General features: G+C 42.2%; 1 protein-coding gene across 18 annotated transcripts in view; it reads right to left on the reverse strand.

Annotated features, from left to right (window-relative positions):
- The window catches only part of PTPRF (protein tyrosine phosphatase receptor type F), a 3,404,399-nt gene that overhangs the window by 399,012 nt on the left and 2,986,156 nt on the right, over positions 1-19,231 (reverse strand). For all 18 annotated transcript variants that reach the window (XM_044085436.1, XM_044085429.1, XM_044085440.1 and 15 more), the window contains one exon: positions 2,055-2,178. In XM_044085436.1, coding sequence (XP_043941371.1) covers positions 2,055-2,178 — 124 coding nt within the window. The remainder of the gene's footprint in view (positions 1-2,054; positions 2,179-19,231) is intronic.

A 19,231-nucleotide genomic window follows, 5' to 3' on the forward strand; every position in this document is an offset into this window, starting at 1 on the left:
CTAAAAATATAATATACGTGACGCCTTCTATATAGGTAAAACAAACAGAAAGTTCAAACAGAGAATTTGTGAGCATATATCTGACATAATAAGGCAGCTAGATACAAATGCATTACACAGACATATTAAACAGACATCACACGAATTTTGCTTTTTCATTTTACAAAATATACAGGAAAGCTTACGAGGTGGTGACCTGAAGAACTTCACAAATTATTGAAAATAAGTGGATAATATGTTCTAACGTATCATTGTATCCTAACATACCGCTCCAAAAATATACCCATGTTACATGGGGACACAACTGGGTTGGGTTGCGCAGCTAGCCTTATAAAGGCCCTGGTGGTCATTAGCCTAGTACAGATACCTATGAGCCTATAATATGGTATTTTTTAGCCACCCTGGAACCACATTCTCATGTTGAATAGTGATGTAACTCAAACTGTGCCATACATACATGCCTGAAAGAGTTGGCGACACAAACACTGCACAAAAATTATCAGCAGCATTCACTGGTGATCCCCAGTAAAGCTCCTACATAGTTGGCACAAAGTCTCTGGCAGGGTTTATGCAATGGCATAACGAGTTGTGAGCCAAAGAGAATCCGAGTACATTTCTATATCCCTTATCATTGACCTTGGCACAAGTTGCTGCTCAAACTTCATAATGAAGCTTTGCATTTAATGTGAACAAATGAAATATCAGCCCATGTCCTGCGTCTTCAAAGTCATTGCTCAGTAACTGACTTTAAATGCATTTCTGGCTAACTCAGTATATTTCCTAGTTCATGTCAACACTCTTGCATGCCACCTTTCCTGCTATTATCGAATATGCATATTGTCCTTCTCCCTCCCCCTCTCAGTTAAAATATTACATTACCCACAGTCTGGCACTACAAGTTACAAAATCCTTTTCTTGTTACAGATAGGTGGTTTATATTCTGCAATTACCACAGTGGTGAATGAATGAGAATGGCTACTTCCTGTATGACTGACAGAATATAACCACATCTAGTAATTGGGCAGAGTTCCAATGTTTGATTAGCTTACTTGCCGACATTATGCAGACTCCAAATTTAACAACTCTTTTTTGCTCCAAGGGGTATTGTATACAAAAGGCACAGTACACTATATAACAGTGGTAATGCGTGAGGTGGAGAACTGCTGGACATGCTTAGTATTCGTGTCTTCAAAATTGGGGCAGCCTGAGGGATTGAACAATACAGCTTATGCTCTAAATATACTGGTCACAAAACATACTTACGCACAGCTAGTCTCCAGGTTTTCTTATCACTGTTGCATACTTTCCTCACAACTAACAGCTTCCTAGCTAAACGCATTCTACACAGAATTATAATAGTTTTATTCAAAGTACCCCAGTAATCGATTCTGGCTAGTAGAATATACAGTGAACCAACAAATATAAAGTACTGTCAACTTACGGCTTCTTAAATGAGCAAACTAATTTTAATGGAAATATTTCTTCAGAAGCATTGAGAATGACAGCATGATAAAAAGCCTTTTATGCCAGCTAAAAATAAATGTACTGCAGCATACTGACAATACAGCAAACAAAAAAGAAAAGTGCATTCCTACTACTGAACACAATGTAGAAGTAAATTAAATACAATTTTCAAGTCAGGCTACTATCAGTGAAGCAGGTATCATTTTATTCAGTCATGCTCAGAAGCAGAGGAGTTTGGTGGGGGGCATACCTCTCAACCTGGAAAATGCAAGAAATCTGAACAAAGACAAGAATAATGGGGGTATGGAGGCCCAAACATAGGACCGTTTTTAAATATTGCCTTCATGAGTTTAGAAAGTTGATCTACTAAAAGGTTTTGCATTATCATGTTTTTTATGAAGGATATGAAATCTGAAATTCAAATGTCTGCTGTTATCTACTGACATCAATCCTCAGTGATTTGCCAGAAAACCACAAATTTTGAGAGATGCAAACCAAAAATTAGAGGCGAAAATCTGGACAGTTGAGAGGTACGGTGGGTGGGGTACAGACTTATTAAAGCAATTTTTAAGAAGTCAGTAGGCACTTACCATCAACAGAGTTCAGTATCACACGGGAGTGATCATAAGCAATGACATTTGCATAGCGGTTCTTTGGCTTATTCACTTCCAGGTTTGAATTCTCCCAGGTAAACTGTTGTCCGGGATCAATAGACTGAAATAAGAAAAATAGACAAAATTATTAAAATAGCAACAAAGTGTCTACTCCAATGAAACAAACATGACGAGACTGCAGTCTATGGGGTTTTAAGTTAACAAAAAGTCAATAAAACAAAGACTTAGCACTGCATATGCATGGGACTTAGCACCCCACCCCCACAAAAAAAAAAAAAACACACAAAGAACATACACACACAGCTTACTGCTTCAAAACTGCAGAACTACAGATTAATACTAGAGTGTTTTACTAGTAGCATTTCTAGAAGTTATATTTTATCAGTGTGCAAATAAATAAATAAATGAATAAAAGAAATGAGACAAAAGGCTGATCCACATTTTTGTCACTTTTAGGTGTGTTTTCCTGATACAAGTTCTATAATAAAGTAAAGCACTTTTCCAGTTTCTTTATATACACAAATGCATGCAGATTGCAAGGTTAACAGCTGTTCTGCCATCAGGCAATATTAACTGCTCAATAGCTAGAGTATTTCATTCTTTCTCAAACTTCACAACGATAAAATGTACTACAGGACAACAGATGCATATAATCCCCATGTATGAATAGTCTCCTGATAACAAGGACCTTATCGATTAATTATGTTTAAAAAGACACCAAGAGGTAAGGGCTGCTAAAGTACAGTTATGTAAAATCTTACCATACCGGTATTTGTCCTTTTCACTGCTGCAATATTCATTACATTAGGGATCCCCGACATCCAGCCAGTATACCAAAGCCTTTATGTTGCTTTAAGGCATGCCATACCATCACGCATATGCTCCCTGTCTAGCGCAGGGCATAAAGGTGATGGCTGGACGTATCATCCTCAGAAACTAGAGCTCCAGTTCAAAGAAAAGAAAAGGTAATCAAATACATCGAGAAATGGACCAGGGGGTGGAGGGAGGGAGTTAATAGTGCAACAGTGAAGAGAAGGACATCTCCCTTTATGGTTAGATTTTACACAACTGCACTATGTCCTTCCATTTCACTGCTGAAGTACTCATTATATTAGGGAGAGTGCCAAAGCTCAGGAATAGGAAGGACCAGCACAGCCCTCTAGGAAGCCATGAAGGATGGCCCTAACAAAACCAGCTCTAGCTCTGGAGATTCCACACAACTTGTAGTGCTTGGTAAATATATGCACAGAAGTTCAGGTAGATGTCTCAAGAATAACGTTAATACCCAAACACTTGAAAAAAGCACCAGATGAAGCCATAGCCCTAGTAGAATGAGCCTTAACAAAATAAGGAAGGCTCTTAACATGAAAGGAATAACAAAAATAGCTTTGAGATCCAAGAAGAAAAGGTTTACTTGGATACAGCTAATCCCAAGGACCTGGGATGAAAGGAAACAAAGAGCTGATTGGATTTCCTACTAGTCTTACTCTTATCCAAATAATATCTGAGTTGTCTATGCACATACAATGTGTGCAGCACCTTCTCACTGGCAAATTGTGGAGAAGGGAAAAAAAAGTGGGCAAAATGAATAGATTGATTAAAGGACAACTCATTCACCACCTTGGGTATAAAAGAATTAGCAGGCAAGGACACCCTGTCCTTATGAAGCACCAAAAAAGGAGGGTAAGCCATAAGGGCTTGCAGCTTAGACACCTGTATGGCAGAAGTAAGGGCTAACAAAAGAACAGCCTTCCAAGAGCAATGTTGCAAGGAAGCTGAAGCTGCAGGCTCAAAAGGAGCCTGAGTCAATTTTTTCAAAACAAAATTAAGATTCCAGGGAGGAGGAACAGGCATCCTGGTAGCCTAATATGAAGGATGCCTTGTAAGAATTGTTTAGCCTCAAATCTAAAAGCTAAAGGAGGATAGAAAAGCAGAGTCAGCTGATAAGTGGGCCTTAACAGAAGAATAATCCAACCTAGCATTGAGCAATTCACACAGATAACAGACAACCAAAGGAACATCCACTGAAAATGGATCCAAGTTGCGGGAAAGCCACCAAACAGAAAACATCTTCCATTTAGATAAGTAGGATTTCCTAGTATTGGGTTTCCTGGCCTCCTGCAGGACCCTAAGTACGTCCTCAGAAAGAGTGAACAGGTGGGGATGGATGACAGACCTCATGCTTTGTGTGAGAAGGTCCACCCTGTGAGGTAATTTGTCATGACTGCCCTTGGCTAAATGCAGAAGAGGAGGGAATCAATTCTGTCTCAGCCAAAAGGGAGTCACCAACAAGATTTTGGGAGGATCCTGTTGAATTTTGAACAGGACATTTGGAATGAGAGGAAGGAAAGGGAAAGCATAAAGAATCATCCCCTTTCCAAGAAAAAGAGTGGGTGTCCACCTTCCAAACCAGAGGACCTGAGACTCTGGCACAAAACAGAGGAAGTTGTCCATTCAGAGGGGAGGCAAATAAATCTACTTGAAGAGTACCCTACTAGTGGGCAATGTCCAGAAACACAGTTCATGGGATTAAGTTAAGGAACTGCTCAGAGCACTTGCCACAATGTTTTGACCAGAGGAAATGTAAATTGCCTGAAGAGTAACTTGATACTGGACAGAAAAATCGCATATCAGAGGTGTCAAATGTCAGTGAAGGTAAGATATTGTCCCTCCCTGTTTATTTACATACCACCTCACTGTCTGTAAATACCTTGAGAGGTCCTGGGGAGAAAAGAAGATGAAAAGCCTGAAAAGCCAGCAGAAAAGCTCTCATCTATGACACTGATGTGTTCTTTCTGCTTAAGAGGGACCATACTCCGTGCGCCTTTGGGGAGCCAAAAGCTGCCCCCCGTCCCATGTCTGAAGCATCTTTGAACAGCTCCTGAGAGGGAAGAGCAGAACGAAAAGGAAGCCCTGGATTTAGAGACAATTGCTGCATCCACCAATGAAGTTCCTTCTTCAGACAAGGTAGAAGAGGAACTACAAATTCTAGGTGATGCTCATGTTGAAGCCACACTGACTTTAGAAACCACTGAAACTTTCTCATGTGGAGTTTGGGCCAGAGGGAGCATAGGGATGATGGATGCCATGAATCCCAGAACTCTCAAACTCCCTGGCTGTAACAGAGGCCTGAGGAAAATGAGTTTGAAGAAAGGAAATGAGTGTGAAGGCCTTGGGAAGAGGCAGAAATGCCAGCATAGACATCATCATATTCCTGCACCCCAGAAAAACATGGTCTTGAGAAGGCATCAGAAAAAGACTTTCTGAGGTTTACTGTGAACCCCAGGCTTTGCAGAAGGGAAATGGTAAAAATAAAGATTTTGGAACAAGATCTCTGGAGAGGATGCCTAAAACAGGAGGTCATTCAAGTAAGGAAATACTTGGATCCCCGGAATCCTGCAAAAAAACAATCACTGAAACGAGGCATTTGGTGAATACCCATGGGGCAGTAGAAAGGCCAAACGGCAAAGCAGAGAACTGGAAATGTCAGGAAGCAACAGAGAAATGTAAAAACTTCCTGAAATGGGGATGGATTGAAATATGGAGAGAAGCATCCTTGAGATCCAGAGACACAATATACGCCTGAGGAAGCAAAGGAGAGAAGAAAGTCTGAAGGAACAACATTCAAAAAGAAGGCACCTTCAAAAGTGTTTAGATGAAAGAGGTCTAGAACTGATCTCAAAGTACCCTATTTGCTGGGTACTAGAAACATCCTGGAGTAACCCCCCCCTCCCTTTGAGACACAGAGGCACCTCCTGAATAGTACCCAGAGTCAAAATGTCCTGAAGCACCTTTGGAAAGGAGGAGAGTTGTTCCTGAGGGAGCTGAGGAATACCCATAAAAAGGGGGAAGGGATTTCCAAACAATGAAATACCCCTGGTGAGTAATGGCCAGGACCCAGGAATCCTGAGTACTCTTGTAGCCAAACAGGAAGACAGGGAGAGAGTCAAAGAGAAAAAAAAGTGGCTGGGAAGAACAGGACAGTCAGAGAGCACTTGGCTTATCTGGAAAAGGAAAGTCAAAGAGAAAGGAAAGTCGCTGGGAAGAAAAGGACAGTCCGAGAGCACTTGGCTTATCTGGAAAAGGAAACTTCTGAGGCATTGAAGTCTGAGTAGCCTTAGCAGAAGGAGCCTGCTTGCCACCCTCTTTGCATTTAGCAGGAAGGCAAGACTGCCTGCGAACAAAGGCTGGCTTATTGGGGTAATTTCTCTGAAATTTAGGCACAGGAGAAACAAACACATGTTTACGTTCCTGTAAAACCTTGCCCTTACCTTGAAGGGACTTAAACATAGCAGTAGCAGCTTCACCAAACAAGTGCTTATTATCAAGAGGGGCATCCATCAACTTAGCCTTAATATCATCATGCAAAGGTTGAAGCTGAAGCCAAAAATAACTATCATTGCCCCAAAAAGTAGCAGTGAAGTGTAAAATGGAATGTGACCTCAACACCACTTCTAGACTTATAGTCACAACTCAAAGTCCATAAAAATCTAGATTCAGTTTACAAGCAAAGACTCGAACTTGCACTTAACTGATCAGCATCAACAGAATTAAAGACTAAAAACAAAGCATCATAATTAATGAGGACACATATGCTGCAGTAGGTGAATACTGTGCATTCCTCAACTACTGGAGGGTAGTGAGCAATCACAGTGGGAAACGAAGTTAAATGATAAGGAACATCATTCTTCAAAGGGCAAAATGAAAGCAGGTAAGCCAACAATAGTGCCTAGAGGTATAAAGCCCTGAATATGATCTCCATATCAGCAATGCTGGAGCTAGCCGGTAAGGGATGGAAGTGAGCAGCCAGTGTTAGCAGCGGGACATGGTTCCAGTCAAATACTGTAGCTCCTGCAACCTAGCACTAAGGGAGCAAAAGCAAAACTCTGGCTGGCACCTAAAGGTATGCAGAAGAATGTATTCACCTTGGGTACAACATAGCACATAGTACAGTGTACTTTCTGGTTAAATGGGTGAGGTAGGAGCAGAAAAAAAAGATCACATGAAACCTGCTAATTGATGGTCATGATTCCCAATTTCACCTCCCTCTTCCTGGAGTTCTAGGATGATCAACTTCAGTAAGAATGAATGAGCTAAAGAGGGCATAGGGTCTTGATTACAGCACTGAATGAGGCTAAAATAAACAAATAAATAAAATGAAAGCAAGTAGTACTGATGATATAAGCAGGTAAAGTGTCCACACTGCAGCCAAGCTGAGAGGAATGGAACATAAATTTTGATGATCTCTAGTATGGCAGAATTCTAGTTTAGCAGTAGTTCAAAGTGTGATCTGTAACTACAAATTGCTATGCAATGAAACCCACATTAAGCACACTTCCAGGTACTGTAGAAATGGGAGTTTTCCATTCAACATGTGGCAACCTCACAGTTAGTTATTTTAAGAAGGGGGTGCATGGAGGTCACAGCTCCTTTGCATGGCAGGTACAGGGGACTATATATGCCCCTGTTCAAACATACATTTTTAGAATTTCAATACGTAGCATAACTACAGACAGATTTGGAAACATTTTGTGGTTAAGACTGCATTCAGCTAAGTCCCTTTTGAGGAAATGGCACCTCCCTTCTAGTTTTACTACTGAAAGCAAGGGATGAAGGACAATTCTTCTAGGATCCGAAATATTATCCTCAGTAAGCAATTCCAATGCTTCAGTAATTTGTAATTAAACTAAAAAGTGGTTACAAATAACAGCAAATTGCAGCTCTCATCCTACAAGACAGTGGAGTCACATTTGCAGGGAAGTTGCATCTGTTCTTGGCAAAAAATGCTTAGCGCACTAGAAATTAGGTTCATGGTAAAGTACTAGGCTAGTTGCCCTTGTGGGGCATTTTAAGCCTAGTTAAGTACCATCAAAGGTGAGAATCATACCCTGTACTTTGTGTTTGTGAGATAAACACCTTAACCATTATGCCAACTCCAAACAAACCAAGTATCTGTAAACTGGATTCAAACCTTGCATCAACTGAACTCTTTCTCCAAGCTCACTGCATTTACAGCTTGCAACTCAAACTTACCCTTACAAAAGGTAGTCAAAAATAAAATGCAAAACAGCCAGCTCAGCTACCAAGTCCTAACTATGGCCCAGGCAATCCAAGTTTAGTCACTAGCACAAGCACCTGCTGGAGTTTTTAGAGGTATGGGAAGAGTGAAGCAGCACTGCTGTCTTACCTCTCTCTGGGAGGGGAGGGGGTTGAGGCTCATGCTTAGGGCCCAAGGTACTGTGGAAGACTCCCCAGTGGAAACCCAAGCCTCACAGAAGAAATGGTCCTAGGAGGGTTAAGGCACACTTCAGAGGTTATATCACTTGTATAAGCAAGTGACTCCCCTCCAAATGATGCACACTGCATGCCAAACACTGAAGAGCATTGCTCGGCATATGCCATGAGGTTAGAGCTAAAAATAAGAAAATCCCAATGGCTGCCTAATGATGGCCTCCTCAGTCAGCTCTCACCCAGAGTGAGGGGAAAATTAATGGACCAAGTGGTTGAGAGGGGACTGATAGCAGACAGCACAGGGGGGGATAAAGTCACAAAAAGAAAAAAAAAACAGAGAACTGAAGAACATGCCTTCTACTGGTTACACTGACAAAGAAGCAGAAGACATAAATGAATGATGGCTACAGCTGGCTATAAATTGCTAGAGGCACTTCTATTTCAGTGAAGGCATAAAAATGACAAATGTAAGGAAAACAATAAGGTCAGGTAAAAATTATGGCCTACTCCAAATTCCAGAAATGACACACATACATACATACAGACAGACAGACCTCCGCCATAAAGAAAAGAAATGAAAAACAAACTGCTGGAAGCCACTGATTTGTATGAGTAAAAGGAATGCACACTAAATGAAGAAGGGCAGAAAATACTATTATAGTACGGAAACACTCCCTCAGTAGAAGTGAAAGTGCAGAAACTACTACAGTAGCTTTGTTATCAGGAGGTTGAAGTCATCTTGCCAAAGTGCTAGAACCTCCAGCATGAGAACCACAAATGTCTCTGGGACTGACAAGATATGAAAGGACTGTAGCCAGACTCATCTAGGCCACAAGTGTGCTATAGGTAAGAGATTTAACCTTCCTGCAAGGAACTTTGCATACAAATAATTGATTATAGGGAACACGGGAATGCTTACATATTATCCCTCTCCCAATAAACTGAAAAGTGATTTTCCACTCAGCATACCTCTCATCTGTCCTTAATTTTCTGGGACATTCCTGATTTTGAAGTAAACTCCTCTTTCCCTCTTAATCTTTCTGAAAACTGGCTACATTTGAAGAAAAGCCAGTGAAAGGCACTTAATAAATGATGACAATAACTCAAGTTCTAGACTTCTTTTTACTTTAGAAAATGCACATTCATTCATGTACTCTGATTCTGTCAATGTCTCAAGTTAACAGTACTAATATTTTAAAAAGTATCTCTGATTATTTCTGGATTTGTTGCTGATTCTGTTTAGGTTTGTCCCCGATTCGTTGAGAGCTATGCCAATCAGTAACCTCCCCCCTTACCCACACACACAAGCTGTGCATTACTTTAATGAATGACAACCAGGTCAACTTGAAGAGTTAACTGACGTTTGTTTCTCCAGTAATATGGATAACACTCCCAAATGTGAATCACTCCCCTATAAAGCAAGTAGAGCCAAGCCCCTTCTTCTTATGGCCTGGTTGTTTGGACTTCAGAAGCGTCTTTAGACTGTAGGGTTAGGAAAAAAAAAAAAAAAAAAAACACCCTTAGCTCAATATCCAGTGCGGCTCTCCTGAAGAGGACCTCACTTTCTAAGGGTACTCCCTTCCCTGTACAGCCCTGGCACATTCAGATGTTTTTAAGCAGAAAATTAGATGAAGGCCATTTGCAGAATGGACATCATAGCCTATGGGTCTCTTTCATGGAAGATGCCTCAGGGGAGAAAAGAATAAAGAACTAAAAGAGAAGGAAGATTCATCACAGGAATTTACACAGAAGGCTGAGAGCAAGAATGCTCTTAAGTTTTTTTTTTATTTTAGAACAAGTACAAGCAACTGTCTACCCAGGGGACTGGAAGAACAAATTATTGCACTGTGAAATGTTGTGACAACTTAGATTAGACACCACACATTTGGCAGGGATTAATGATGACATTTCTATTATAAGTGAATTTAAAATGAGAGCTTCCAAGTTGTAAATAGTGTTATTCATTCTGTATTTACTGTCTCTACGATCTTCCTGGGCTTTTGTGGTCTCTGTCACCTGACTGGGTGTTTTTGGAGGTGTGTTTTATGAATTTCCTTTAACAAATGTTTTTACCTCCTGTTTCATGGTTCTGATAGCCTAGTACCTACCTATGAACCTATCGGTCCAAGGGCCTACGTAAGCCTGGCCAACAAGATTCCCTGGCTTACGCCACCCAAGAAAGTTATTTTCCTGTGCCACTGTCGAGCAGAGACACAGAAGTGATCCTCGGGGTGTATTTCCTATTTCCCATCCACTCATCAAGATTTTTCTTGAAGAATGCCAATGAAGAACTTTGCTTAACATAGATGGGTAGCCTGTTCCAGAGTATGGGAAGTCTCTGGGACAGGAATCTATCCCTCCAGCATGTTCTGTTTATTGTAGTGACAAGGTTTAGGTCCCTAGAGTGTGTAGCTCGGAGGGATTGGGATTTCTTTAGGTGTAGCATGTCCAACAGCTCTGGGTTTGACATAGCTTTACATGTTAGGCAGAGATCACCTCGGAGTAGGCAATATGCTACGGAGTACAACTGGAGTTTTTTTGAGACGGTCAGTGTAGGGCATTTGTTTGAGGCCAGTAATCCTCTTTGTGAGGTACTTCTGTGGCCTTTCCAGCTGCTGCAGATGTCTTGTGAGGTACATTCCAAAAGGGGCGTTGTACTCTATTATGGTCTAATGAGTGTCGAGTAGAGGGGAATGATGACTTCTTTTTTCCTGGATAAGAACCCTTTTATGATGAGGTGTACCACATAGAAGGACTTCCTGACTACTGTGGCGATGTGACTATCAAAGGAGAGACTACTGTCCACCTGAGTCCCAAGGTCTCTTATCACACATTTGGTGTTAAGTAATTTGCAAAGGGGATGACACTGCACTTTTTGGCACTGAGCTTGAGGCCATGGCTCTGACACCAGGAATCTGTCTCAGCGAGGCCCTTCTGTAGGATGTCCACATCATTCGGGGACTTGACTATGGCTCCTAGTTTGCAGTCATCTGTGAACTTTGTTAGCCAGAGGCCTTCTGTGTTAGCCTGTACTTCAGAGAAGTAGATACCAAACAGGAGAGGTCCCAGGATGGAACTCTGTGGTACTCCACTTGTCACTGTTTTGAGGTCACATTTGGAGTCTGCAACTTTTACAGTGTGGGTTCTGTCAGTGAGCCAGTTGGCAACCCATCTTAAGACGTAGGGATTTATACCTAGTTTAGTGAGTTTAGCTATAATTCCAGAATGGGGGATGGTGTTGAAAGCCTTGGCAAGGTCAAGATAGGCTGTGTGAACCACCTTACCCTCATCGACGGCTTTGGAGACTGCCTCAAAGAAGTCGATCAGGTTCAGGAGGCATGATCTGTCTTTCACAAACCTGAACTGGGTGGGATCCAGAGTTTGGAGGTTACCAATGTTTTTGTTTATGAGTTCCATGATGATATGTTCCATGGCCTTGCAGACCAGGCTTGTCAGGCTAATAGGTCGATAGTTCCCGGGATCAGTGGTGGCTCCCCCTTTGTGGAGTGGGATAACTGTTGCTGTGTGCCATTCAGTGGGCACAAAGCCTGATGTGAGTCTGTTATTGAACATGGTGCTTAAGTGGGGAGCCAGTTCATTCTGAAGTTTGTATAAAACGCAGCCTGGGATGTTGTCCAGTCCCATGGATGCTGTGTTTTTGGCTTTAGAGAGTGCAGCTTTTACCTGCGTAGTTGTGATTACAGGGACTCTGCATTTCTTCCTGTATAGATATGGGCCCTTTAGGGGGGGGGGGGGTGAAGTTAGCACTGAACCTATCTGCCAGAATGTTGGCAATATCAGTTGGTTCTGTAATTTTCGTGCCGTTGTGCTGTAACTCAGAGCAGATCTGGGTGTTGCCATCGAGATTCTTGACATAGCTATAGAATGATGTCTTGAATGATGATGTCTTTTACATAAAATGAAAGCGCTAAACCGTGACTGTTTTTTTTGTTTTGTCATTAAAGTTCCGAGTTTGCTAGGCTGCTGGTGTTCGATTCTTTTGACTTCTCCACACATGCTACATCCAAAACAAAGTGGTCAACCAACAGTGAGATCTATGTCAGGCTACCTGCCACATGACGGCTCATTTGAAATGCGGCATCAGGGACTAAACAGCAAACACAGGGCCTTATGATGATGATCTGCTCTCTCATTCTTGTGCAAGTATGTTCCACCACATGTTAGACTATCTAACATCAGTGCAGGACTTAGGAAGGTCAAGGGTCCAAGGGAACCTTCTCACCATTCATTGACAGACTGTCAGTCATTGGACATGTAGAAAATCAAACCCATAGGTCAGATTTCTAGACAATCAGAATACCACATGGACTCAAGGGTCTGCTACTCACATAATTCAGGGGACATCCCATGTAATCTAGTCAACGAAAGGCAGTGGCAGATCTACTCAGGCTTTTGGTCCCAAAAGGAAGTGCTGATAGTACCTTACCTACCAATTTTATACTGGTCCAAATGTGATGAAATAATATACATCTCGGGTCAGGATGATGCTCCTACTGACAATGAAAGAACAAAGGTCACAACAGGTTTAATAGACTTTGAAAATAATCCACAGTTGGACTTTGTCCTGGACTGTAGATCCTTCAACTTCTGCTTTTATGCTCCTGCCTGGGTTCGTCTGGTACAAACCAACTGGGTTCCCCTCATTTTCACTGACACCAGTGATTTACAAATTTGAAGTGCTGGTAGAATCAACAGCTAATGATGTTATGTCCCCATCCTAAACAATAAAGGCAGTGCCTACAGTGGACCTGGCTCATGAACTGCTGACCACAGGTACGCCTTTGTAGGTTTCTTTGTCATGAATATCAATGATGGGGAATTTTCAACACTGCACATTAGCAGGAGCTCACAGTTGCACAAGTAGTTAGAAAGAATTGGCAATTAAATTACTGGGAAGCATGCATTCCTCAGCCCTGATTGATGTAGGTTTGCTATGCAATGGCCAAAGGGAACACACTAACCCAACCAATGTAGCTGAAGAATTCTAAGGGTCACAAGAGAGGTTATGGAAGTATGCACTCAAGCCTTTCCCCTGTTGTATACAGCCATTCAAGGTATGATCTGCTCTTCTTACAATGCCCAGTCTTAAATTACTATAAAAAGACAGTGAGTGAATAAGGTACCACCCCCGCAATCAGACTGTTTAACAGAGGCCTAATATGTTTTGCAACCCCCCCACCTTACCTTCATCTAGTGTTATAAAATAAAAACCTACCCAAGTAAATGGATCTAATTTGAATCTAGACGCACAGTGCATGTTACCAAAAAAGAGTAAGATGCCAACTTTCAAGGAGCTGCAGTAGTACTACTTATTTACAGCAAATTCTGTAAGCTGCTATTACATCTTTCAAACATTTTTCCTGGGCCCCTTGCTCTCCCCATACCCTTGCTACTTACACACTTATATTAACTCTGACATAGTTATACTGCAATGTACCACACTCTTTTACTTAGTTATTTGACAATTGTTAATCAGGTTAGTCCAACTGCGCTGCAGAGCCCTTTTTCAGAGGAGATCCGAGGAGAAAAGCTCCACAGATAAACAAATACAAAAACAAATCATCATACAATAGTAACATACAAGTGTATACACACAGGAGAAACAGAATACATCTTATAAATTACCATGTTAGAATACAAGAGTAATATTGAAAGTTTAAACAGCATCTAACAATTACCATCAGAGAGAAATTCAAGGCTGGTAGAATATCATAAAGACCTAAAAAAATGAGTAGCTATGGTAAAGTGTGAGATCTGAGAGGGAGTGGTTTAGGTGGTAGTGTGACAAGGACAGGTCCAGGAATTAGTAAATAAGTCCTTCAGAAGTTTTTTTGAAGTTAAGGAAGTTGCTGTTTTTTCTTAGAGAAAGGGGAAGTCTGTTCTAGGCATTGGCAATGGAGTGGCTGTATAAATGTTTGCCAATGGACATCTGTCTAAGAAGTGTAGGTCTGTGCTGTGTAGATTATGCTTAGGAGAGTAGGGAGTGAAAAGGTCCATGAGGACAGTACAGTGGGAGGACTGATTTAAGATAGTGTGTGTAACGTGGAGTTGGGGGAAGAGGGAGCTGGTTATAGAGCTCTCCTCATTTGTACTTGTATTTCTGCAGCCCTGAGAATCTCAGCTAAGGTTCTTAGAGGTGAAATGTCACCCCTGAATTACTAACTTCCCAGAAAAATTGATTTTATGTTACAGATTTTTCTTTATAGGAGTAGATAATCATTCAACCGGAATGGATAGTGAGCCACTCTTTGCTATTCAATAAATCAACCTCTCAGGTGTTTAATGAAGCTCAACTATATACTTTTTCATAAAATGTCACTTACAGATGTTGGCTTAGCATTTACATGACAAAGATTTGTAATTCTGACCAACTGAACATGTTTTCCATGTTGTAATTACTAGTTAAGTATTTTTATTGTTAGTGACTAGGTTCCATTGTCCAATCAGACAAAATTATAATTGACAGCTTTTTATTAACTCTTATTGAAAGGATGAATAGATATGTGCATGTGTGTGTGTGCGCGCGGCATAACCACAGGTCTTTTTCTGCCTGTTGGGGCATTTGCTGATGCAAAAGCAGAATGAATGTGGATGACAGTCTGACGTTTGCTATCTGGTTTTACAGGCAGCAAGTTTCATCACAAAGCACTCTGGATAGCACAACTACAGAAGTGGTGGAAGTGCAGCCTGAAATTGGGTTGTGTAAGACATAAGGGAAATAAACAGTTCTGTAACAAGAGGAAGACGTTACTCTGGAATCACCTAGTTCACTAGGGAGGTAGCCAACTCCTTTCGCCTGCATCAACTCTGAAAGCTTGGAGTCATCAGAGGGAAGAAAACTGGCTTTGCCAGCAGTGTCGATGTCTGCTTTGGAGACTTCAAAGTGGAGTAATTGTATCTCCTTTTACATGGCCCGAGGAGTACAACCCAGAGGCACAATTAAGCTCAGACTCCCTTTTCCATTTCTGCCAGAGATTTTCATACGTTCTTGTCCAGATGCTGCAAGGTTCTCCTAGACTCAGATCCCAGACAGAAAAGTCTCTGGGTAAGGTCACAGTAAATAAAATACTGAGGAAGCTTATGTAAATGAGGTTGAGACACAGGAATCAAGCCTGGCTTCTATGCCTACATTGATACTACAGGTCCTGCCACAGTTAGGCCCTGATTTGTGTTGACATGGAGCTAGCACTGGTCCCTAGCATTAAACCTACAAGTGCTGATGTAGACCATGATACTCTTGGACCCAACAGCTGAAAGGCAAAAAAAACTCGGGCATCAAAACTTAAGACATCAGTGTTATCCTCGGAACTGAAAAAATTCCCTAATCAGGATCCACTGCCCAAAGATACAGTCAATGCTGGGACCAAGAGCAACAATGGCTGTGCCAACAAATGGGGAACAAGGCTTGTCATTTTCAGAGCCTGCAGAGAAATAGATGGCTTCAATGTAATTTGAAAATGAGACGATATGGCAAGGGATGGGATGGGATGTCACCCAATAATCCGGCTGTCCCTACAGTATAGTCTTGGAAACAGTCAATACCCACAGAAAAAAAAATGAGAGAGGAAACAGAACATAAGGACATAGCAGAACTGGCCCATAGAGGTAACGTATAGGGAGGTATATCTCGAAGAAGAAACACTATCCTGCTGAACAGAATCCAAACTGGGCACTCTAACAATATGATTTCCTTCCATTTTACAGAAGTTTGGAAATCATGCCTTGCTAGATCATTCCCTTTCCTTCCTTTTGAATATTTTTGGAGAAGGAGAAAGGAAATATCACTAAAAAAGAAAGATCTCTAATTTTGCCAGACTTTTCATTAGCTTTAGGCTCTTTTAGCCCAGCCAAGGTAAACAGATTTTGATCATCTTCCTTAGGAAGCAAACATTTAAGGAACAACATTTTCCCTATATCTATAAGTTTTCTCTCATCAAAATCTCACAACCTCCAGCCAAGCTCCATAGCCCAGGTGTCGGAGCCCTGACTGTGACCCAGGTGATCAGGATATGATTACTGGCCCCAGCACTGGAAGAGCCAGGCAGGGAGGGAGGGAGAGGATTAAAAGAGGGTAGCCAGCTGACTTCTTCCAGCAGGGGGCAGCTGGGATTACTTAGGAAGTAAAAGGAGTAGTGCGATTTCCCTGAAGGAAACTGGAGAAATTAGAAGTTATGTACCTACCATAACGTTCCATGTTAGTTGTCTTCTCTCGCCTTCTTTCTTGCTGGATGGGTTCGGAGCCAATCCTCGGCTCCGACTCGGCACTTGCTTTAGCTTAGGAACTCCTTTTACTAGCTCGAGGCAACCCTATATCCCATGATGCAAGGCGGAACTACCTCAGATCTCGTTTGGTAGCTAACCTACCCTGCTAAAGACTATCCTAACATAATTAGGAACATAAGATCCTAATAGAAGTCCTCATATGAAGGCTCAGGAGGAAACAACCTAAAAGGAACTCTTCAAGATCTGTCCAGGCCAGGGGGAAGGAGGGAGGGCCTTAAGAAAGAAGCGAGAAGACAACTAACATGGAACGTTATGGTAGGTACATAACTTCTAAATGTTAAGTTGTCAATCTCGCCTTCATTCTTGCTGGATGGGACCGTCCTAGCACCTGTATCCCGGTGGCTCAATGGAACAGACTCTTGAGAACTGTGGAACCAAAACTGGCCCTATCTCTGGAGGCCAAGTCCAATTTGTAATGAGAGACAAAGGTATGAGGCGTAGCCCAAGTAGCTGCTGCACAAATGGTATCAATGGGTAGTCTATCCTGAAAAGCTGCAGAAGTGGATAGACTCCTGGTTGAGTGTGCTTTTGGCTTAGAAGATAGCTGCTTGCCTCTGAGAGAGTATACATAGGAAATAGTGGAAGTTAACCATCTGGATAAGGTCACTTTAGAGACTGGAAGACCTATCCTGTTTTCTGCATAGGAGACAAATAATTGGTCCGATTTTCTGAATTGTTTAGTTCTATGCAAATAGTACCTGAGCTGACGATGGACATCCAAAAATGCAGTTTCTGTTCAGCTCTGTCGGAATAGTTTGGGAAAAAGACTGGTAGGTCTATAGATTGGTTAATGTTGGTTTGAGATACGACTTTGGGAAGAAAGGAAGGGTTAGTTCTTAATGATACCCTGTCCTTATGAAAAACCAAATAAGGGGAACGAATGCAGAGAGCTTGAATCTCAAACTCTTCTTGCAGAAGTGACAGCCAGTAAAAATATAGTTTTCCAGGTCAATAATTTCAAAGAACATGAAGCAGACGGTTCAAGGGAGGTAGTATCAAGGATGCCAACATTAAGTTTAGATCCCATTGCGGAGGAGGATGCTTTATAGGTGGTTTTAGGAGAAAAACTCCTCTCAGAAAGGCCTTGCATAATCTATGAGACATAATGTTATTGTCATGCAAGCCAACATGATACTTGGAAATAGCAGCCAGTTGTACTTTGACTGTAGATGACGAGGATCCTGAATGAAAAACCTCCGCCAGGAAATCTAAAACCGAATGTACAGGAGCAGTAAAGGGATCAATATTTTTGGAATTTGCCCAAATAGAAAAACGTCGCCACTTGCTAGCATAAACAGTCCTAGTGGACGACTTCAAAGAAGACACTAAAATGTCTGAGTCCGAAATCATCGGTAGCCTGGCTAGGGTAGGAAGTGGAGCAACCAAGCAGTGAGGTTGAGAGAATGAATGGCTCGGTGCTGCTGACCCGACTGGTGGATCAAGAGATCCGGAACTGGGTCCAGATGCCAAGGCTGCACCAGAAGGTGACGATGCAGAGACGGAAACCAAATTTGTCGAGGCCAATATGGGGCAATGAGGATCAACTTGGCTCTCAAGACGGTGGCTTTCTGAATGACTTGTGGAATCAAGGGAAAGGGAGGAAAAGCGTACAGAAGTCCCCGGGGCCAATCCTGGGTTAGAGAGTCTCTCAGGGGTTGGCCTGGAAGGGGAAAAAGAGTGAAAAAATTGGGGCACTTGTTGTTTTGCGGAGTAGCAAAAAGATTGCAACAAGGAGTGCCCCACTTCAGAAAAATCTGATCCACTACAGATTGATTGAGAGACCACTCATGAGGCATCAGAATGGATCTGCTCAGCCTGTCCGCTAAAAGGTTGGACCTGCCGGGGATGTGCATTGCTATCAGAAACCGCTGAGAAGAGATTGCCCATTGCCAAAGTCTGAGAGCTTCTCGACATAACGGATAGGACCTGGTCCCGCCCTGTTTGTTGATGTACCAGACCCATTGTTGTCCGTTTGTACTGCAATAGTCCCCGTGGGAAGAAAGTCGTTGAGGGCTTGCAACGTTAAAAGCACTGCTCTCATCTCCAGGACATTTATGTGCAGATGGTATTCTATGGGTTGCCACGTCCCGTGGACCATCCTGCCCTGAAAATGCCCCCCCCACCCGATCAGAGAGGCATCCGTAGTGACTGTGGCAACTGGAGGAGGGGGAATAAAGGGTCGGCCCTGATGAAGAAGAGGGGAAGATATCCACCAGTTCAGATGAGCTCTGCACGACTGTGTGACCAAGATTTCGTGCCTCATCGGGAGACTGTGGTATGACCACTGCGTGAATAGCATCCACTGCAGAAGACGCATGTGGAAGCGAGCCAGTGGTAGAAGAACAATGGCCGCAGCCATAAGACCTAGAACCTTCAGTATAAATCTGGCTTTGATCTTGTTGCTTTGCAATAGAAGCCGAACAATTTTTGGATGTCCAGAATTCTTTGCTCTGTTAGTCTGGCTATCATTTTGACGGTGTTTAATTCTGCGCCTATAAAGGTGATAGATTGGCAAGGCAGCAGAGAAGATTTTTCAAATTTACTGAAATTCCCAAACTCCTGCAAAGCTGTAGAGTGTAGTCTCTGGACTGAAGAAGCTGACACTTGGTGGTGGCGGA

Source organism: Protopterus annectens, chromosome 10.part0, assembly GCF_019279795.1.
Source record: "Protopterus annectens isolate FY-2018-M chromosome 10.part0, PAN1.0, whole genome shotgun sequence".
Taxonomy (NCBI): Eukaryota; Metazoa; Chordata; order Ceratodontiformes; family Protopteridae; genus Protopterus; species Protopterus annectens.